At 40.1% G+C, this 22,557-nt stretch overlaps 1 protein-coding gene across 8 annotated transcripts in view; it reads left to right on the forward strand.

Moving 5' to 3' along the window:
- Positions 1-22,557, forward strand: part of DOCK3 (dedicator of cytokinesis 3) — a 150,522-nt gene that overhangs the window by 20,678 nt on the left and 107,287 nt on the right. For all 8 annotated transcript variants that reach the window (XM_053377455.1, XM_053377456.1, XM_053377457.1 and 5 more), the window contains exons 3-7: positions 3,206-3,246; positions 7,618-7,673; positions 8,617-8,713; positions 13,445-13,593; positions 20,367-20,451. In XM_053377455.1, coding sequence (XP_053233430.1) covers positions 3,206-3,246; positions 7,618-7,673; positions 8,617-8,713; positions 13,445-13,593; positions 20,367-20,451 — 428 coding nt within the window. The remainder of the gene's footprint in view (positions 1-3,205; positions 3,247-7,617; positions 7,674-8,616; positions 8,714-13,444; positions 13,594-20,366; positions 20,452-22,557) is intronic.

Raw genomic sequence — 22,557 nt, forward strand, 5'->3', positions numbered from 1 at the left:
TTGATCAAACTGACTTCAGAAATATATCTAAATTGGTTAGTGAATTATGTTAGATATGTCCATACTGCTATTGCTTCCAGTAACAACTTTCCATATGTTATTGAAAATAGTCTAATGACACATGATGTTTGCAATAAGCAAAACATGTCTATATTTTTCCCTCCATGCCCTATATATTGAGCTTTTAGTATATTTTGTGGCAAACATTGCAAGCTTTTAGTATCTTAAATGGTGAACTTTTCAAAACAACATAAGATGGCAGTGCACATCCTATGTGCACTTATTCGGCATTGAATCAATCCCCTGAGAGTAAACATGGATAGGATTGCACAGTTTTCTTTTTAGTGCATTATTAAATTGGTTGCTAAACTCCTAGAAAAAGGAGCTTAAGGTATACTTGGATAAATCTTCCATTTATCTTTTTAGGTAAATATGCATTTTTGTGAATATATGGAGCAAACCACATGAATTTCTGTTTTGAGTTAAAAGGGTTGTGTTTTAGCTAGTCAGAATTCCACTTTTCAATTACTTATTAACTGTCAAGAGAGTTTCACAATCAATTTGTATAAATTAGTCATTTTTATTTCTTTAGATACATGTAACCCTTAGACTACCAAAGGCCTGGTTCATAAACTATGAAGGATTTTTGTTGCTTGTGTAATTGTCATCTAGAAAACCTAAGAAGCAATTTTGACTGGGTGATTTGCCATGCTACTCACATATCAGGAGTGAATAATGTTTAATTCAACAAAATAAATAAAAGAGAGCCACATTTGAATAGTAAAGAACAAAGCCCCTGATGTCCTAGAGTCTCCTATTTTTCATGCAGGTGGATATCTGCAGCAAACCAGCTGGCAACTTGGTACACTGAATGCACTTACCCACTCAGTAATGGGTTAGCCGGTCTGGAACGTGTGCAGCCTGGAGTTATAAAGGAGCTTTCAGGCTTGCTATTTTACGGCAAAGAGACACTTCTACCTGAGCTATCCTGCTCCTGTTACCTTCTCCTTCCTGGTCATTTGCCCAGATTCTGTTGCTGGCTCTTGAGAAATAGATTGGTTGTCAGCTTCTTGAGTCTTGCCTGAAGAGTGATCTGCTTCTCAATCCAAAAATCTATCTAGTCTTCTCTTGTCAATATTTCTCTGATTTCAGTCGGCAACCCTGAGAAGCCCTGAGACTATTTAAAACAGAGATGGGGAGCTGATTATTTACAAGCTGGCGCCAGCCTGTAAAACCTTTAAACTCCTCAGAGGCCCTGCCTCATTCCCACTCCAGCAGCATTCAACACCTACAGCCTTTTGTGTGCAGCATCACTGCTCCACCTTTGCCCCTCTGCTTTGCTTTCAGAAGTGCTCTGCATTCTGTACATCGCCTGGGTACTCTCAACAGCACTTGAGCATCCTCAGAAGCACTTTAGCATTTTTGAACCACATGGCATTCTCTGAAGAGCTTGTGCACTTTCCAAAGGACTCTGGTCATCTCTCCTTTTGCCAAGATGATCACCCTTCTGAAGCTCAATTTAATATCAGAAATTGATAGTGTGAACTGTTGGGGGCTATGGAGGAAGCGGTGGCAAGATAGCAGTGCAAAAATCTGGATGAAGAGATTTAAACTGCATTGTTTTCATTGCCATGAGAGGGGAAGTGAAGTGGGGAACTCCACTCCAACGCTTTCAGAGATGAGAGGGAAGTTGGCTTTTTGGATAGTTTTTTTGTTTGTTTGTTATACAACATGGGATGTCCTTTTGAATAGTGGAGAGAATCCAAGTATCAAGTAGAAGGAGAAATGAAAATGACTTTCTTTTAGTTGGGCAGGTGGTAGAGTTTGTAAGCTGTCAGTCGTCTGCAAAGGCAAAATGAATTTGGGGGGAGGGACTTTCTGTGACCGATCAGCAACGTCACTTCCATTTGGTCCCGCAGGTTGGTTTAGCTATTGAAGGTACCTTAGACTTCTGTCAGGCGGATCCTTCTCTAGAAAGCTGAGAGATATTCCAGACTACCCAACTAAAGTTTTTCACCCAAGATTGCAAATAATTCTTCCTCTTTTAAGCCTCTTTTTTGTATTCTTCTCCCTCCAGAGATGGTTTGTGTGCATTATAGTACTTCTTCTTCTAAATGCCCACTACTCAGACTTCTCCCGGCAGCAGTGCTGTTGTGTACAATGTGAAAGGGTAGGTGGGGAGGGACTTTAAGACTTTTATTCATGAAGAAGAGAAGGGATTGAGCCTACTACTTGAAATGACAGGTTAAAATTCTCCTGTTCAAGCAGATCTAATGGTCAGTTTTTTGCAGACATATATTGCTGGTTCCCTGTTTCCCAGAGAGCCATAGCTGTGCACAGTGAGTAGGATGAGGAGGTTTTGACCTTTAACACTGTGGTGGTTTTACCTTCCTCTTAATATTTTCGTGGTGTGTTTGGTTTTATTTTGCTATGATATTGGCTTTCTGGCTGGTACTGGAAACAACAAGCATGATGCATACTTTGGGAAAGTGAGGGAGGCTTTCTGCTATTCACTGAGGATCCATTTAAGGGCTCTTGGAGTGGTGCTTTGTAAGGAGAATGTATGGTTCAGTGGTTTACATGCAAAAAGCTCTGATGTCTCCAGGTAGGATTGGGATTCCTGACTGAAACTCCTGGAAAGTTGCTGTCAATCAGCAGAAAATGTTCAGCTAGATGGACCAGTGGTCTGACTCAATATTTGGCAGTTTCCTGTGTTGCTTGGGTTCTGTTGATTTTGGGGGCTGACATGCCCCTGATACACCCAAATTTATGATGGTTACCTATGGTATCTGTCCATCTAGTCCCATCAGAGGAAAAGGTGGAGTAAAAATAATTGATGATGATGATGTAGTGATAGACCTCACCACCCTCCCACCAATATTTTCCAACATACTGTCTGGATGGTTTCATCAAACAGTAGTCTGATACCTGGATCCTCCTATGCCTGCCAAGCTCTGTAAGCTAAAACCAATAGGTTGGGTCAACTTAAACCCAAGAGTTTTAGTTGGTTCTCTAAAAATGTAAGAAAAGAAAAGAAAAGAAAAGAAAAGGAGGAGTCCAAATATCTTACTAGAGACACTGTCAGAATAAGTTGTGTACTGCCTTGGAATGGTAAGTGAGTAACAGTTTTGAGTTCTTAATTGCTCTATGTATTTATTTTTAGCTTCAGAAAGAATTTAATCTGGCATATTTTGTTGTATTTCAGGATGGTACAGAGGAGTTTCAATAAAGAAACCTAATGTGAAGGTGAGTCTAGATTCTGTTTTAACAAATCCAATATAAATAAACATTTATAAAGTTACTGTAACATATTATTGATTGATTGATGGATTTTACTACCATGCCTGCCCACACAAACCTATGTTGCCAGAGCCTTAAAAAAGGAAAGCTCTGGTAGAGTAGGGAGGGCATTTAAAGAACCTTCAGGATTGGCGCCCTCCAATCAGCAGGAGATGGGGCAGATTTTAAATTTGAGTTCTCTTCTGGGACAGAGCTCCCAGACTGGCCTTGTTTCTGGATTAGAAAGAATTATCCGTTCTTGCTTCCCCAGAGCCCTACACACAGTGCTTGTGCTTTTATTTCCTATTTCTTATCTTTATTCCTCTGATCTTCTCTCCAACTGCCCTCTAGAGGATTGAGGGTTTACAAGCACAGGTGAGGTGGAGGTAATTTTGGTCAGCTTTCCCAGCCTCCACATGGCTGAGTAGGGAGGAAAAGAGAGAGAGGACCCCAGCCTCAGCTTGGCTTCTGCTACATGAGACTTTGGGGATAATCATTTTGCATCCCCACCCACACAACTATACTTTGAGGGCTGAACAGTACTGGGGCCCCTATTTTCCCACAAGCAAGCAGTTTACTGCTTCATCTTTTCCTTTGCTGGCCTTTCCCTTAAGACCTTGCCCCCACTGAGGAATTGTGAGGCATGAGAGGGCCTTTGAGCTTTGTGTGCGCTACAGTGTTCATCTTTCCTGCACCAGTCCAGCTCTTCCTACCTTCTCCACAGGGCTGGGTTAAGAGGAGTGAGACAGAATGTGCACTTGCAGGCCATGTGGAGCAGATACTGCATCATACCAACACCCAAGGTTTTCTTGCTGCCATTTGCTTTTTCCTTCTGTCCTGGCAAATAGCAGAAGGGTGCTTTAGCTGTCCTTTGCTTTATTCTTTGTTCTGAGCAGGCGGTAGGATGTCGAGGGAAGAGATAATATCGGAGGAAGAGTTGTCAAAAGGAAGATTCCACACCCATCAGGGCTGGAGACACCAGGAGAGTATTGGGCATCATGTTGCAGTAGAGCTTCCATTTCTCCCTGCAGGAAGCAACGTCAGATTTCGGGTTAGGGTTAGGGTTGTGGGTGTCCAAGGAGTGCAAAACTGAGAAGATCCATAATTAAGAAGATCCATTTGGGGGCACCAAATTTTGTCCTCACTCAGGGCATCATATTACCAAAGATTACCAAAATCTGCCCCTGCAGGAAGTAATAAATGGGAGGAAAGGCACTCAACCGCTCCAGGGGCTGGTCTCCAGAGGAAGTACAGGTTCCTCAGCTCAGCTTTGGCCTCAGATAGTGTAGATAGCTCTTATTCCAGTTCCAGCTGCTGCAGACACAAGAACACTTGGAAGTCTCCTAAGGAGCTGCTTCCTTGGATTTCTGATGAGTTGGCTAAAATGGAAACCTGTATTCAGGTTATTCCTCCTTTCTCTGGTTTGGGAGTGGGGCATTCTAGGGGTCTTGGTTCCTCCCTAGTCTGCCTCCTTGGTTAGGTCCATCGCCTGTGAGACTTCCCACATGGAGAAGGGAGAGCTCTCAGAAGAGAAAGGGGAACAACCTAAACAAAAGAAAGAACTTTTTTCACCAGACTTATCTGCAAGAAAGTCAAGACCTTACAGCTAACCACAGACTGATACCAAGGAGGGGAAGCCTGATACTGTCAATGTAGTTTTCCTCAGGGACTAGGCAAACCTTTGTTGTTCTTTTTCTGGAGTCCTTTGATAAGTCCTTAAGTGCAGTTGCCAGGATTTTCACCAAAGTGCTGCTCAGCAAGACGGTTCATTTTGAAGATGAAAGGAGTCTTTGGACAACATCCAGATGCATTCCAAGTCCAGGAGCCAAAGTCTAAGTGACATTCAGACCATGCTTTCCTGCTTATGTCATGGATTTGAGGTGAATAAGAAGAGCTGAGATGCTTGACCGTTTGGGACTTTGAGCAGACTCTGTACCCACTGACCTTTTAAGACAAACATTTCAAGAAACCAATGACAGATCTATTTGTGAGCCATTCAGGCAAGTGGGTCCAGAGGTTCATGTCAAGATTCCAGTGACTGGAAACAGAAGACAAAAATGCACTGGAGGCAAAATGCTTAATATATATATATTATGTCTTTTTAAAAAGCTATTCAACAAGCTATTGTAGATGTGCTCAAATAGATCAAGCATCAAGGAACAGACACCATCCTGATAGCAGTGTCAAAGGAGTTTGTGGTTACTAGAGCTGCTGGAGATGCCTGTGAAAAAAGCATTGGAGGTTACAGCCAGTAAGGATCTCCTAGCCCAGCATCCAAGTCTTACATCTAGATCTGCAGAACATCTAGTTAGCTGGAGGTTGAGAGGCTGTAGCTAAGGCAGTGCAGATATCTCAAGGGGATGTTGGAAATTTTGCTTGCTTCATAAAGGGAGTTGATGAACCAAGTCTGTGGAGGCACATGAATAGCAATGATAGAGGTGGACATTTTTTCTTAGAGTTTTTACAGGACTTTGTTAATGAGGACTTCAGTACAAGTGCCTTGAAGAGGCAGACAGCTACTGCACACCCTGTTTTGGGCTCCAGTGAGGATGATTCTGTTTCTTACCACTTTTACATATATAGGTTTTTAAAGGAGTTACACTGCTTTATCCACCAGTCCACTTACCCCCTAATTGGAACTGGAACTGGGTCATAAGTGCTCCACTGGGGCCTCCCATTGAACCCATGGCTATAGTCTCCCCATCGGAACTTATACCAAAGACTATTTTCTTTGTGGTCTGGCAGGAGAGTGTCTGAGTTGGGGTCACTTCCTGACCTCTGTGGGGTTAAAAAAAAAAGATAAGGTGATGCTACATTTTTCATGCCAGAAATATTTCAATCTTAGGAAGTAATACTCTAGTTTGCTCTACCTCAGTACCTACTTAGGAGAAAGTATGGCATAAAGTAAATCTCTGAAGAGGGTTTCATTTTTACATGGATAAAACAGTAGCCACTAGGAAGTCCAAAGCTGCATGCGTTTCTTAAGGGTCAAAGGCCTCTAACTCATCCATAGCTAGATAGTTGTGGGAGTACATTAGTGAAGCTTACAAGGCCGTGTTCAAGTCGGGGGATTCCAGGGGAAATCATGGCTCAGCTTTCTGAAAAAGAACTGTCCTTGTGGAAATATGTAGGGCAGCTACTTAGCCAGATAAGTATTGCAGCTTTGCATATAATTGAATAACTTTTTAAAGAAATGCCTGAAGTAACTGATAGTATGGTTTGAAGTCTTGGGTGGTGCTGTGGTCTAAATCACAGAGTGTCTTGGGCTTGCCGATCGTAAGGTTGGCAATTAAAATCTGCGTGATCGGGTGAACTCCCTTTGCTTTGTCCCAGCTCCTGCCAACTTAACAGTTCGAAAGCATACCAGCACAAGTAGATAAATAGGTACCACTGTGGCGTTTCCATGCTCTCTGACACTCATCATAGTGTTCCATGCGCCAGAAGCGGTTTAGTCATGCTGGCCACATGACCCGGAACAGCTGTCTGTGGACAAATGCCAGCTCCCTCGGCCTGAAAGTGGAGATGGGCGCCGTATCCCATAGTCGAATTTGACTGGACCTAACTGTCCAGGGGTCCTTTACCTTTTACCTTTACCTTTAATCTGTTATATTCTTTTCCTAGAAGACCCGTTTATCCTAAATAGAATCCAATAAGGCAGACATTTATGTACAAAATATGTTTTTTAAATGTGATCTTATTGAGATCCCAAGATGAATTTTTTCAGGAAACTCTTAAAAATATGAAATAATACTTTTTTGGAAATTTTTTTATCATATTTTTAAAATCACTTTTGGAAATGTTAAATTTTATAACTTAACTTTATAATTTAAAGTAAGTCCATCTTGTGACATATCATATTAAAGCCCATGAAGTTCTGAAGAGATTGGTAATTTTAGATTTGAAATATCTCAATTCTGGACTGAACTTTTACTATTTTTGTGTAGTCCGGCAAGGCCAAAATTTTAAGAAAATTGGACGACATGAGGTAAAAAGATCATTAAAAACTGGATCACTTGTTTCGGAATGACCCCCTTGCTGGACAGGACATTTATGTTTACAGTATATATTTATTAATAACTAAGGCTTGTACTTGCCCCGGCACACTATTAAAGAGGTCTGCGTACTGAACATGACCATTTTTGGCAGAGTAAACATGTGCAATTGTGTTTTGCAACTTTCCAGGAATTATTATAAGTTTCATGTTTGATTCAAAAGCAATATTATTTTTGAAAGTTGTTAATGATTCCATATTTTCTGTAGCAAATTGTTACTTGAGAAGGTTCTGTTAAATTGCGCTTCCTTAACTTTTTCACTTAAGTAGATTTTTTTTTCTTGTAGGGGATCTTTCCTATTAATTATATTCACTTGAAAAAGGCAGTTGTCAGCAACAGAGGGTGAGTATGCTTCCTGATGATCAATAAATTGATACCTTTGTGGTTAAAAACAACAACCCACAATTAGATACAATCCTGATAAATGAGCAGGTTTAATATTTGCTTATTATTAAACTTGTTGCTTGCCACTTTAAAAGATCTTCAAGTAACTTAAACTGAAAGTCGTAAACATAAATAAATTATACCATAAAAAAGAATAGAAAGAAAAATTCATATGAAACATTAACATACCATACAATATATATTTAAAAATCAAAACAAAAACCAGTTCCCGCATAAACAGTGATAGAAAACTTTGCCAGCATACTAGCAATAAACCACATGATACTCCCACCCACTAAGCAGCAGATAAAAATAAAACACTGGCTGAGGTGGAAGGTGAAGTGGGTGGCGGGCAGCAGGTGGATTGATCAAGCTTAGCTCTGGCCTGATGCTATTGCATGATGGCAGAGGGACTGGCTCAGGGTCCAATGGCTCCTGGACCTCCTTACCTCCTTCCCGCTTCAGGAATACCCCATTTCAGGACTTCCTGCTGACTGCCACTAGCAGGAATCCCTCCGACAGCATTTCTGCCCACCCATTCAGCAGGCAGAATATTGAAATCTGTGCTGGCAATGCGACACCAGCATCAGTTTGCAGGGATAGGCCAGCAGAGGCCAGCACAGCTGGGCACGGGGACACTGGTACCAAGCAGACTTGGATTGCGCCCAACATTAGGTGAACTTGGATCCACAAAATCCATGGGACAAGTTAAGGATGAACTAAGTCCCACTGATTTCAGTAATAACTGAAAGCAACTAATTTTTTAGTCCGGATCCAATTTAGTGCAATATGAATAACTGTGAGTACTCCTTTAAAACTAGGAGAAGGTGAAAGTTATAATTTTTCAAAGTGTATTATAATCGTTACAATAGTTTCATGGGAGCTTTGGTTAAATTTACAGACAGTATGAAACAGTTGTTCCACTTGAAGATTCTGTTATCACTGAAGTTACAGCAACACTCCAGGAATGGGCTGTCCTCTGGAAACAGTTATATGTGGTAAGTGAATTGAAATAGGTATAATAATACGTATAAATAAAGTTACTGACCAGCTGCCAAGTCAAGGGCTGTAAGCATTTCACACTGGGCCTTGTGATAGTATTTTGTGTGGGTGAACTTTTAGTGTACTGTTTTTTTAACTGATTTATTTGTATTATTGTATTTGTTTTGTGTTCATTGTTGCTGTTATTTGCTTGGAGAGTTTTGTGTAGGAAGGGACACAAATTTAATAAATAGTAAGAGCTGGGGCCTTGGTCTGTATTCGTAGGCTGGTTGGCAAAGTGAATGTCCACCGGTGAACAACTCTTCTTGGCTTGCTAATTATTTGATGCCTTAATATTTGATGATATTTTTAGTTACAGATTTGCACGAAGCCAGATTTGAATGATAAAAACTTCTCATTTAAGATTGCAGTTTTTATGTTCTTTTATCCTATAACTATTTAACTAGGTGTTTTTTTTACATATTTCATGAAACACATGCAAAATAAAATACATGTTAGTAATAGGAAGACTTTTCTAGAAATCGAACAAGCCTATGTAACTACTAGCTCATTTTTTCATCATAGCTGTAGGAAAGCCTTGTAGCTGGAATTTTACTTTAAACATTTCTTCTTTAAAACATATTGTCATGTTTCTTTTTTGAACCTTTTATTGTTACATTTTACACCATGTGTGATGGAGTACACTTTTCATTTTTGTTGCTGTGTTTTGCTTTCATTTATTGCTGGTTTAATTGTTTTTAGAAAATGGGAAAATATGAGTGCTTTTTGCTGCATTCCTACTTCCTTGTTTACTGGCTAAAATTAGGGAGGAAGAGAAGGAGGGGAATCTATATCATACACCTTAAGGCTATTCTCATGGACCGCAGAAGGTTCCTGTAATAGCTCCATCTCTGAATCTAGGTCGATCTAGGCCACATCAGTACCTCCGTATGAGATTATCCTAGGAGTCACATATATGTTGCTTTAAATTCCTTGAAAAGATGGGATTTCAATATTATGTATAAAAACAATGACATTAGGAAAATGGCTTGTGAATTCTGCAGTTCAAGTCTTTAAGCTGTTTTCTCAGCCAGCATGACCAATGGGCAGAGATGATGGAAGTTTAGCAACATGAGGGCACCATAAAGGGCTATCCCTGGCTCATACATAGAACAAATGTAATACTGAAGCTTGGAAGAAATGACTACTGATTGTCAAAACAGAGCTTTTCTCCTGAAATTCCAGGCTTCTTGTGCTCTCTTCTGGGCCTGGGAAGAAGCAAGGAGGCCCGCTGCTTTTAGATCACTGTAAAGATAATTAGCCAGGTAAAGGAGTGGAGAGGGTGCAGGATTACGTCACATGTTTGTTCCATGTTGAATTGCACCAAAGCTGTTGAAGGGCTTTAGCGCGCGCGCGCACACACACACACACACACACATACATATCATGTACTTAGCCCGTGGCAATTTTCTGCTTTCCTCTAAAACAATGACTGAATAATTTGTTTCCTCCACAGCAAATGGGGGAAACCAACTGTCATAGTGTTCCCTCACATTGATAGGTTTTGTTTTTATTTGACGTGGCAAAATAAAATTGTTTAAGGAGCTTAATAAATTTCTGTTGAAATATACCAGTTATACTCCTTTTACAGAGGTCAGCCCCTGCAGTGATATTAAAAGATGTCAAAACTCATTGCTTGCGGCAACGTAGAAATTAATAAAGGATGAGGGATCTGTTATTTGCCTAGAAGTGAGTGTTACACGGCCCTTGCTACCAGATGAGTGACATTTTGCATGGCAGCATTAACTTTCCTTCTCTTTCACACAGTGGAAAGTGTTTCATCTACCTTATATGGCAACCACAAAACAAGCCAAGGAACAAATTAAAAATGCAGTGCATTATTTTGTAAAGACTGGTTGTTACAGGGAGTTGTAGGTCATAAATAGTCACTTTATATTCTGGGTTTGTGTTTGTCACCTATAGCAAGAATTAGCAGGGGTGGATAGGGATCTACTGGTTCCCAATTGTTTAGCAACTAGCAACAAAATTGCTTTTTTCACCTAAATTAGGTGAAATGAGCAAAGGAATAGAATTTGTATGAAAGGACTGCAGTCACAGGTCATTTCTGATGCTGAATAAAAATTCTACATCCAGAATGTGCACCCTGTTTAATTTTAAATGTATGTGGATTCAGTAGTGGATCCTGATGTTCTAGTAAAGAACAAAGTTGATCCAACATGCCTAAATCTGTTTACCCCTGACCTACAGTGTTCCACAAAAAACCCCACTCCTTACATAACATCAGTGCTCTACAGCCCATCCTGGTCCCTGATCTTGTGTACTAGATCTGCCTTTGCTTACAGATAGACAGACCCCTAACCTGGAATAACCACTTTTACTAAATAACCACTTTTACTGAAGCACAATAGCAGGGACCAGAGGTTGCAGTAAACTCAGATGCTTTCCCCATGTCTACACAAGCAGGGCTGCTCCGAGAACATTTGGCACCAGCCACTACATCAGGAGCTTATTTGCTTGCTCATCTTCCATTATGATATATGCTGTCACCTGCCAACAATGCTCTTCTGTGTTCTGTATAGGAAAAGCAGGCCAGTTGCTACACAAAATAATAAACACTCTAACGTTAGAAATGGCAACATTCAGAAAACAAAGGGAGAACATATAAATCCCCCAGGACACTTTACTGCGGACCTGAAAATTGTCATTGTTCAGCAAATGGGGACTCCAGAATTATAATTAATCAAGGTTTGATTCTGTTTACGTGCCAATAAAGACAACCGCATCCTGTCTTACTACAAATGTTATTTAGCAAAGCTGGAATGATTGTTTTATCACCAACTATAGCTGTAGAGAATGATCACTCACTTTGCTTATGCTTATATAGAATTTGCACAGGTTGTACTTGTTGCATTTCATTGCCATTTGACCCCATCTCTCTCACTCCCCCAATAATCCCTAGATCTGTCTCTCTGTGTGTATGCGCAATATATATTGTTAGAGGGTGGGTTTTTTTGGGGGGGTGTAGCTGGAATCTGTGAATGACATTTGTAAGTATGTTCAAGGCTTGCATTTCTCTCTGTATCCAGTGAGGTTTAAAATCTAGTAGAAGCTGCTGCTGAACCAGTCAGTCTCTTTGTAAGTTAATGGCCTGAGCTGACTGACCAAGTGTTCTCATCAGCTTCTCAAAAAGTGAGCTATGTTGCCATAGTAACAACTAAGTGATGGTGCTCTCCTGGAAGAGGAGTAAGCATTTCCCCACTCCTCTCACCTGGCTGGATGATGTTTCATCCTAGGAAGGAGAACAATAGGCCAGGGGAATTCATAGAGAATTTAGAGATTGGGAGATTGGTTGATGCTGGAGTTTGGAGAGAGAGCGACATGTATGCTCTGTGCTGAACCCAAAGCTGTGAGCTTGGGGCTTCCCTGGAAACCTAATGGGGAAGCAAGATGTTGGAGTGTTAATGCTGTCACAAACAAGATGAATTTTAACAGGGAGAAATGTAAAGTATTGCACTTGGGCAAAAAAAATGAGAGGCACAAATACAAGATGGGTGACACCTGGCTTGAGAGCAGTACATGTGAAAAGGATCTAGGAGTCTTGGTTGACCACAAACTTGACATGAGCCAACAGTGTGACGCGGCAGCTAAAAAAGCCAATGCAATTCTGGGCTGCATCAATAGGAGTATAGCATCTAGATCAAGGGAAGTAATAGTGCCACTGTATTCTGCTCTGGTCAGACCTCACCTGGAGTACTGTGTCCAGTTCTGGGCACCACAGTTCAAGAAGGACACTGACAAACTGGAACGTGTCCAGAGGAGGGCAACCAAAATGGTCAAAGGCCTGGAAACGATGCCTTATGAGGAACGGCTAAGGGAGCTGGGCATGTTTAGCCTGGAGAAGAGGAGGTTAAGGGGTGATATGATAGCCATGTTCAAATATATAAAAGGATGTCACATAGAGGAGGGAGAAAGGTTGTTTTCTGCTGCTCCAGAGAAGCGGACACGGAGCAATGGTTCCAAACTACAAGAAAGAAGATTCCACCTAAACATTAGGAAGAACTTCCTGACAGTAAGAGCTGTTCGACAGTGGAATTTGCTGCCAAGGAGTGTGGTGGAGTCTCCTTCTTTGGAGGTCTTTAAACAGAGGCTTGACAACCATATGTCAGGAGTGCTCTGATGGTGTTTCCTGCTTGGCAGGGGGTTGGACTCGATGGCCCTTGTGGTCTCTTCCAACTCTATGATTCTATGTGACCCCTGCATCCTATTCTCTAGTTGTATATTTCTATAAATGGAACCATATATTCTAAAGATGCCACAGTCTCCATTGACCTTCCTTCAACAGAAACCAAACCCTGGATAAGCACTGGCACTGCTGGAGTATCCCGCGACTCAGAGAGTGGGGTGCATATAGCAATATTGTTTCTTTCCTTGTGCATCTGCTGACTTGCGTTAACACTTCATGCATTTGATAAAGTGGACTAATACACAAAAACTTATGTTGCAATAAATCTGTTAGTGTTTATAGTTCCACAATACTACCCCCACCTCCCATGACAGGCTAATGCATCGACTCCTCCGGACTTAATTGTTTTTCCTGCAACACATATGCAATCAAAAGTTTTACATTTACTGTATATATAATATAGTTGGTTTTAAATCACCCAACTAAAGTGTTTATTTTTCTTTCTTTCTCCCACCACTCCCTCTCCCAAATAAAACCTTTACAGAAACATAAGATAGATCTCTTTTACAAACTGCGGCATGTGATGAACGAACTGATTGATCTTCGCAGACAGCTACTATCTGGTCATTTGACCCAGGACCAAGTGCGAGAAGTCAAGAGACACCTCACTGTACGTTTGGACTGGGGTAATGAGTAAGTATGAGTACTATTTTGTTTTAAAACTTTTAGGGTTCTTATGGAATAAAATGCTTGGAATGTGCTTGCTAGCAGCCAAATATGGATTTTAATGCCCTTTAAGGAGGGAAAGATGATGCAAGTAAGAATTGTGAAATTTCAAATTTTTTTATCCTGATCCTAAACATGTAAATTGATGCATGAAGGTAAAGTCTGTTTCATTTTTGGTGTTTCCATTGCAAATAATTATATATGGTAAGCTCAGCAAAGGGCAGTGTGCTTATTGATGCTAGTGGTTTGTGTAACTTTTTTTAATACTTTGTAAACAGCTTAGAAGACTATTTTGTCATTAAGTGGCATATAAATTACTATTTTTGTTATTAATAATTACTGAATTCCTGGTTTTTTGTATTATCATGCACAATATGTTTGCCAAATTTTAAAATAGTTTTGTGTAATGGTTGGTGATCACAAGAAACAGAGAAACTGGATATAAAGGGAATTATCCCAAAACTTGCTTTGGCCATACACACATTCTTCTCTTATCTGTATTGCCACTGTTTCTCAGAGCAAACTTTTTCTCTTTTGTGTGAAAAACTCAAGATGTGCTAAGACCTATCATTTCCCCCCTCCACACACACACACTCTCTAACCCCCACCCACCCCGTGAACCTGAGAGGGTAGGAGGTCACCACAGAATGGAACAAAGAAAATAAAGCTGATCTGTTCCATCTTCTGATGAAATATGTTGCATCAGCTAAAAAAAGAAGGCAAACAGGTATACAGCACCTTTAGCATCTAAGTACTATGCTCCCCTGGCAGACAGGACAAAAGTCATTTGAGCCATGCTCACATGGTGAAGCTGACAACATATTTGATGTTGTATCGACCAGATGTAGCAAATAGCAGGCAACAAAACACCATGGTTGGGACAACATGTAGTTGACATTATTGTGTTCCAACTTGCAGCACATTCCAGAGTTTGACATCAAGTATCCTTTGATGTTGGCAAACATCACAGGTAAATTGCAGCACGTGAAATTGCAACCACTTTGAACCCAAGAAAAATAAAGACATTAACTATGTTTCATGCATTCATCAGGTGTGGTGGGGTCATAGAACATGTGTCAGGTGCATTTCTGACAGTGTCAAAAGCCTCAGTGTGTATCCCTGACACTACTATGATGCTAGTGGGAAAGTGTGTGGTACCTCTGTATGAGAAAAACAGTCTACAGTGCAAAGTCAATGAAGCAAAGCAGCATCTGTTTGCAAAGAAGTCATAATCATTGGAAAATATTACACCAACAGTTAGTTCTCAAAACACAATGTGTGTAATCTGTCAGGAAAGGCATGCATGGGCAGAGGGCCAACCTTAATTGCATTGCTTCTTGCCACTGTGAAGTGAACTGCTTTTAGTAATAATTTGTTTAAATAACAGTAGTGACACAAACTTTTCCAGGGTAAACACATGCCGCAGTTTTCCAGCTGATCTATAAAGTATGTACACAACCATGATTATATTTTAGACCAATAAAACAGTATCAACTTGCACCCATAACCAAGAAATTTGAAATTTTATTTTTGGGTTATGAATGTGATGTGATGACTATAAAACAATTTTTATTGACACTGTGTTCATAGTTTTAAAAACAATTTCTAGCCAAACATTTTACATGCATTTATTTAAAGTGATGTTACATAGTTTTATATTATATTGTGGACATACACAACCCTTTATGAATATTCATTTTATATTTGTTATCAAATTCTGTTGGGACTTTACCATAATCACTGGTAACATTATTTTGATGCTGACAATATTCACTTATAGGCAAACAGTGTAGAAATCAAAGACCAATTATTTAAAGACAGTGGTACGTAGATGTGAAGATGTATCCATATCATGAAATGTTCAAACATTATCGCTGCAAGTTTGATGCTCTTAGCCCACAGGGTCTGACTTGTTCAAAAATTCTGGCTTCACTCTTCCACTAGGAACTTTCTTACAGAGCTTGCAGCACCATATAGCAGGCAGAGACTTATGGTGGATCCAGCTACCTGCCTCTTACTAGAGCTCAACAAGGCCAGCTAGGGCTTGAAGGACAGGAGCAAGGAATGTCATCAGTGGGTGTTGGGAGCCTTTGTGCTGAAACCTCCTCAGTACTCTCCCAGTGGGAGGAAGATGACCTTAGACCATCCCTTTGTGGGGGGCATTATTTCCACAGTCACAGTCTGATGTGCTGGTTGTGGAACTATCCTGCTCTCATCCGTTTCAAAGCATACCAAATTCAGACCATGAGTTATAAAGGTGCCTTACTAAACTAGCCATAGTTTGTTATAAACATGGACAACATGAAAGTTGAGATCCAGGGAAAGAGATATGTAATGCAGGTAAAGTGCTTCTCCTGGCCATGTGGGGAAGGAGGGAAGAACTTGGAGCTGTTCCAGTTCTTGCACAAAGCACTAAACTGTTTGGTAATATGGGCTAACATGGCCATTATCTCTAGGGACTTTGTTAATTTATTGTGCTAATTTATTTTCAAGCAACATGTGAAATTAGCTGTTTTATGATTCTGAAGCTCCCTCTCTCATTATGTTCTTCCTTCACAACACCTAGCTTTGTTTTGGAGGGTATGTGTGGCTACAAGTACATCAACTCACTATTACTTGTTTGTTTATTAAAACCCAAACTCTGATATTCTGGGATAAGAAAGTGAAGGGGGGAAATACAAAAAGAAGAACCCTGACAGCAAGGCACAAAACTGAAATGAAATGAAATGTGACAAGGGTGCTGGTCTAGATGTAGTCTTCCCCTCAGCTAAAAGAACAAGGCTTCTGAGAAATAAATTGACAAAATTATACCAAGTGATTTTGTTTTCCATTGTAGCGTAGCTAAGCTCCTACTATTGTAACAGTCTTCTGCCAGAGCTGTTAGAGTTTGTTATAAAAATATTATAAAACAGGCCTAGGTGAATAATTTATAGCATCTCTCTTTGGAGGCATGACTGAGAGAAGTGGGTACTTTGATTAAAAGAACAACAAACCAACTTGACCACAATCCAGAAAGATTATGTTGTGCCGTAGCAAATTGCGTAACTAAGCACTGATTAGCTGTGTGCAGGGGAGAGGCCTAAATTCAGTCTCCCCCCTCACCAAATAGTTCAGCCCTGTCAAAGCTGACAGTACCAATTCTCTGATGGGAAACTGTGTGTGTAGCTACAACCACTGGAGGTGACAGTCCATGTACTGCTGCTGTTTGCATTAGAGTTTCTTCTCTCTGTGTGTTTGTGTAAAAATGTAAGCCTGGACTGGGGCAAATAAATGGAATCTAGAACTTAAATCTTACCAAAATTTGAAGAATTTTAATTATATATAGCTAAGGATTTCAAACCTATGCATTTCACTGGGATTTTGAGCTTATCCTCATGACGTGGAAGTAGTTTTTCTTGGTTGCATTTGATTTAATTACGTGTTTCAGTGATTATTTAAAACATAAACACTGTTTTAAACACAGCTTTTTGCATTAAAATCTCCAGGCAGCTTACAACAAATAAAATAAGAAATGTTTACTATAAAACCGCAAGCTAAAAAGTAAAAAGAGATTGGAAAACAGCAGAGAAAAAATTTAGGGGGAAACAAGGGTTAAAACAAATAGGTTGGCAGGGCAAATGGTAAAAGAGAAGAGCCTTTGGAAACTGGTATAAGGAAGAGGACATATACGTGGTTCTACTGATGGTGATAACATGAGGGACATGTTGGAAGCCTATGGGGCACCATAGGCCAGAAATGGGGAACCTATGTCCCTCCAGGTGTTATTGGATGAGAACTCTCATCATCCCTGAACATTGGCTATACCAACTGAGGCTGGTAGTTCGATCCCAACAACATCTGGAAGGCCACAGGTTTCCCATTCCCTCCATAGGCCAATCTTCAAAGTGTTGAACAGAAATCAGTGCACATGTTCAAGCATTTGGGGCATGTACAGTACAGGCGGCAACCATTTTTTGTGTGTCCAATTGATGCATGACTGCTGGTGCACATGGGTCCTTTTGGAACTGCAGGAGGGTATAACAGGGCATGACAGGGCGAGGCGGGTTTATGCATGCTCTGCCAACGTGTGCGGGGGCCAGGAACAGAACTTCCACGCAAAATGGTTGCTGCCTGTACTCTTAGAAAATACTTTCTTTTCTTTAGAGCAACTTCTGAGCTGAGAGTAGATGCACTTGCCTATCACTAGTTGAGTTGTAAAACTGGTGCATAAGAAGTAATCATTTTTTAAATCTTGCACTTGCTTGTTACATTATCTGCTTCTTTTGAAATGCATATAATTGCTAGTCAAGTAACTGAATGTCACAAATACCTTAATAAAAAATGCTAAGTAATCTTTCTGGGGGAGAGAGTAAAGTGTGAACCCATGTTTGTCTCTTTTGCTTTTCATAGTGGCTTTTAATGTTTTGTTCAGTAAGAATGTATTCTAAATATAGGATATTTTAAGCTGAAAAAAATGGCCTTGTAATGTAGAATGTAGAGTACTTTTGTATACATTTTCTGAAAATACAGCAGGGAACTCTCTGGAGCAAAGGTTTTACTGTAAAGAGTTGCAGAAGGATTTTAAATTAGATTGGTTGGAAGGATTGAGAAGAAAATCATTTATTTTGAATATGGAGTGCCATCATACATATTAAGCAACTAGTCCTTGAGTAAATAAAATTAATATAATCAAATTTTTATGTAACAGAATTTTGTCTTCAAGACTGTGCCAAATGAGCCAGTAGGAAAATATAGATGGGGTCAAAGAAGGTAGCTAGTTCAGTAGTCTGCTATAAGACATCTTCTGCAGATGCTACTTTTGCTCTTCCTTGAAAATCTCCAAGAAAGGAGGTCCTGTTGACTTTATTGCAGTCTGTATTTGTTGCTGCTGAACATTTATTCATTTGCTTTGACATGACATACAGGTAGCTTGGGGGCAGTTAGTATGAAGGATTAACATAGCATTAGTGAATGAGAATCCTTTGAGCTGAAAATCCATGGTGTTAGGGGATTTTAACTAAATTTAGCATATCGGATAAGGTTCAAAGGTAACTGTTACAGAGTCCATTTGTAGTGATTGTGATGAATGCTATTAAATGAAGGAAATCACTTGCATACTGATATTGACAACTCCAAAAGACTTTAAAAGTATGAGAAGTGCAATACTATTTTTATGAGAACAATCATGTCCCCCTTCTACTCTTCAGGGGGAAAACCTATGCATGTCGTAAATTGATGGATAATTAAACAATTTATGGTCTTTTAAACTGTGTGCTGTTATTGTTTTTGTTTGTTACTATGTTGTGTATTTTTGTGTTTTTATATTGTAAACCACCTTCTCAGATGAAGGATGGTATAGAAATTTAATTAATAAATAATAAATGGATAAGAAGTGATCAAAATAATATTAAAAATATCCTGCCTTTGCCTCAGTGTTATTCTTTGGAGGTACACAAATTAGATGTAACGCGAACATGTAGCAACATTTGAAGCATTCTAAAATTTAAGCCTTCAAGTTGTTGACAGTAGAGAACACAGTTTATACCTAAGTCACATGCCCAAATGAGCAGATCCCATGCCTTCTTGCTTCTGTGTTCACTTCCAAAAAATCATCAAGACGCTCTCTATAGTCACTGTGCTCATTATGTGTATCCTGTGGGAACAAGCTTTTTGTGTCCAAGTTTCCTTCTCCCTCTTGAACTACACTTTAATTGAGATGGGTGCTTCCCGCAATCCCTACTCCAGCTACGCCCATTTCAATAATGATCTAAGTCCCTTTCAAGCCTTCATTTCAGAGGCACTGGGTAGAAAGCATTCCAGTTCTGAATGCTCAGAGGACATAAGCGTCTGTTATTGTGATGCACCATTGGATCAACCACATAAAAAGTGTAAGACACATAACAGATCACCTTACACTTCAGATGTTCTGACTCCAGACTCAGCACTAGACCCTGCCAGGTGAGACTACCACGAAAGTGGTACAGGCTCCTAACATACCAATGTTATCTCAGACTTTCACCACCCTAGTCCATATTAGACAAGCATTGTTCCCTTGTCCAGCCTAGGCCTGCCTCAAAAATGTCACTTATTTTTACTGATACAGAAATCATTGGCTACAACTACATCACAACAGGGGTTTTCTCCATCCTACGCTTTGCTTCTCTGATCGAGTTCTTGAACCAAGTGTGTCCAGTACAAATTTTCCTTTGGTGCTTTTGATGCTATCAAATGTCGCCTCTCTGCAGCCACATATATGGGAGTCAAGCCAAATCATCTGTGTGAGGCCAAAGCTTTAGAATATCCACTCTGTCTGACCAGCCATTAGCTGCAACAAGCCCCATAATGCTGATGCTATATTATCAATGTTAAGAAAGGTGTATTTGTAATACGGTGGTACCTCTAGTTACGAACTTAATTTGTTCCGGAGGTCCGTTCTTAACCTGAAACTGTTCTTAACTAGAGGCGTGCTTTCACTAATGGGTCCTCTTGCTGCCACTGTGCCGCCGGCACACGATTTCCGTTCTCATCCAGGGGCAAACTTCTCAACTCGAGGTAACTCTTCCAGGTTAGCGGAGTTTGTAACCTGAAGTATTTGTAACCTGAGGCATTTGTAACTCGAGGTACCACTGTAATTGTATTGGGGGCGTTAAGGTTTGCATAGTTTTAAGCATGTGCCTTATTTTCAGTTCCCAAGTAGTTACATATACTACATAAATAGAATACATTTTATTGATGATTATCACATTTTCCCCCCTTCACAGGCATTTGGGCTTGGATCTTGTCCCACGAAAGGACTTTGAGGTGGTGGATTCAGATCAGATAAGTGTATCTGATCTATACAAGATGGTAAGATGCCTTGTTCTTTGATAGGATGAGAGGTCCAGAAGGTAGCAGCACAAGAGCAGGCCCTTTTTTCCAGTTCTCTGCAGTGCTGAATTCTTTTTGCCCAACGTGGAGCTCGAACCCACATCCCTGAGATTAAGAGGCACCACTGATTGAGCTTATATTGTGGGAGCCTGCCATCATTTATTTTTGCACATAGCTGGGCATGTCCTATGGATTTGAAAGGGACTTGGCTTCTCCTACACATCGTTATTAATGTTGTGTTGGATTAAGTTGAGAATTGTGTCGCATGTTCCTAGGTAAGTTCCCATAGGATTGCAGCAATTGTTCTATGTTGCTGGGTTTCAGAAGAATGCCTTAGTGTTTGTTGCAAGGGATGAGGGATGGTGCACTAATTGAGCTTTTCTGCAATCTGGAAATGTGGATACAATGCCTTGGTTATTCTCTCCACTTTTGGAAAGGATGGACAGATTGGTCAGTGGCTAATAATCCTGATAGCTAGATGGAATATCAATGTTTAGAAGTAATAAATCAACAAACATGGAGTGCTTATCACCTTTATAACTTGCTTGTGAGCATCCAGGGGCATCTGACTGGCAGATGTTGGAATGATAATTCTTTGCTAGATGCACCATGGTTTGGCCAAGGAGGGCTGCTCCTATGTTTGAATTCTGTGTGGCTTTGATCATGTGCTATGGAAATATTTTTTTATATTCCTAGGTTTGAGAGATGGAGGATTATTTGGGTCTCTCCAAGTTTTAGCTTCTGAAACCTAATAAAAAAATAATATCAATGATATCCCACATTACAAATATCTAAAAATTGTAGAATAGATAAGTATAAAACAAAATATGATTAAAAAAACACATTTGAAACCGTTTCAATTTGGATTACTTCTTAAATCTTACCTCTGGAGATTAAATAGGAACAGTAGGAGACTTACTGTCAATTTTCTGATTGTTAATGTTCGCCTTCAGCATGAGAGGCTTTAAAAACAGGATCAGCCTCTGTTAGAGAATTGGGGATGCTGCTCCTTTTTAACACAAACATTTAATGTCGTGTTGACTCAGTCGCTACACTTTTCATTTGAGGCCATGTTCTGTGTATAACAAGGGATGGTTTTTTGGTAAAGCAAATGTAAATAGAGCTACGGTAAGTAGTGGGAGGCTGCTCCTGTACTTTGTCATAAAATACTTTCCACTGCATGGGGATGCTGAAGGGGAGGGTGCATATAAATTAGATTGGGGAGAAGGACGCTTGTGAAGTAGCTACTTGCAATAAATAAGTACCTATTTTCACAGGTCCTGTGTTAGCATGTTTTTTTTTAATTTTTGTTTTTTACAGGGAGATGAAACTACACAAAATTCGTGTAACAACAACACTATGAATAAATTAGCCAGGGATCATCTGCAGAAAATTAACCCAGTAAATCAGTACAAAAAATGCACAAGAGTGCACAAAGCATGTTGCAAAGCATCAACCTTGCAGAAATAAGCAGATTGAAACATTATTTCACATCTTCAACAATATGGGAGCAGCAATAATTTATTTATTTATTTATTTATTTATTTATTTATTTATTTATTTATCATCTCATGGCTAAAAGGCTTTCAGGGTGTTGTTTGGATGAGTAGTCAGCTGTAATGTTTATTCTCTGATCAGTTCTGTGCTTTGTGTGTAATGCTGCTACATTGTACAGAACTGGGATAGCAGTTGCTGGTGCAGGAGAGCTCTCTGTTTTCCCAGCCAGTTGCACCACCATGAAATCCTTTGTTGGTCTAGTTCAGGCTTCCTCAACCTTGGCCCTCCAGATGTTTTTGGCCTACAACTCCCATGATCCCAAGCTAGCAGGACCAGTGGTCATGGATGATGGGAATTGTAGTCTCAAAACATCTGGAGGGCCAAGGTTGAGGAAGCCTGGTCTAGTTAGTACAATTGAATGATGCTGCACTTTGATTTGGTACCTGGACAGCGCTAAATCACGAATGCTTCTGTGTCAGCTGATAGGAGCCGGTCTTTAGTATACTACTGCATCTTTTTAAAACAGATCTGAAAACAATGGGGGGAAAGTGTTTAGCCATGTGTGGAAGAAGTGTCAGCATCCTTGAA

Source organism: Podarcis raffonei, chromosome 2 (genome assembly GCF_027172205.1).
Source record: "Podarcis raffonei isolate rPodRaf1 chromosome 2, rPodRaf1.pri, whole genome shotgun sequence".
Lineage (NCBI taxonomy): Eukaryota > Metazoa > Chordata > Lepidosauria > Squamata > Lacertidae > Podarcis > Podarcis raffonei.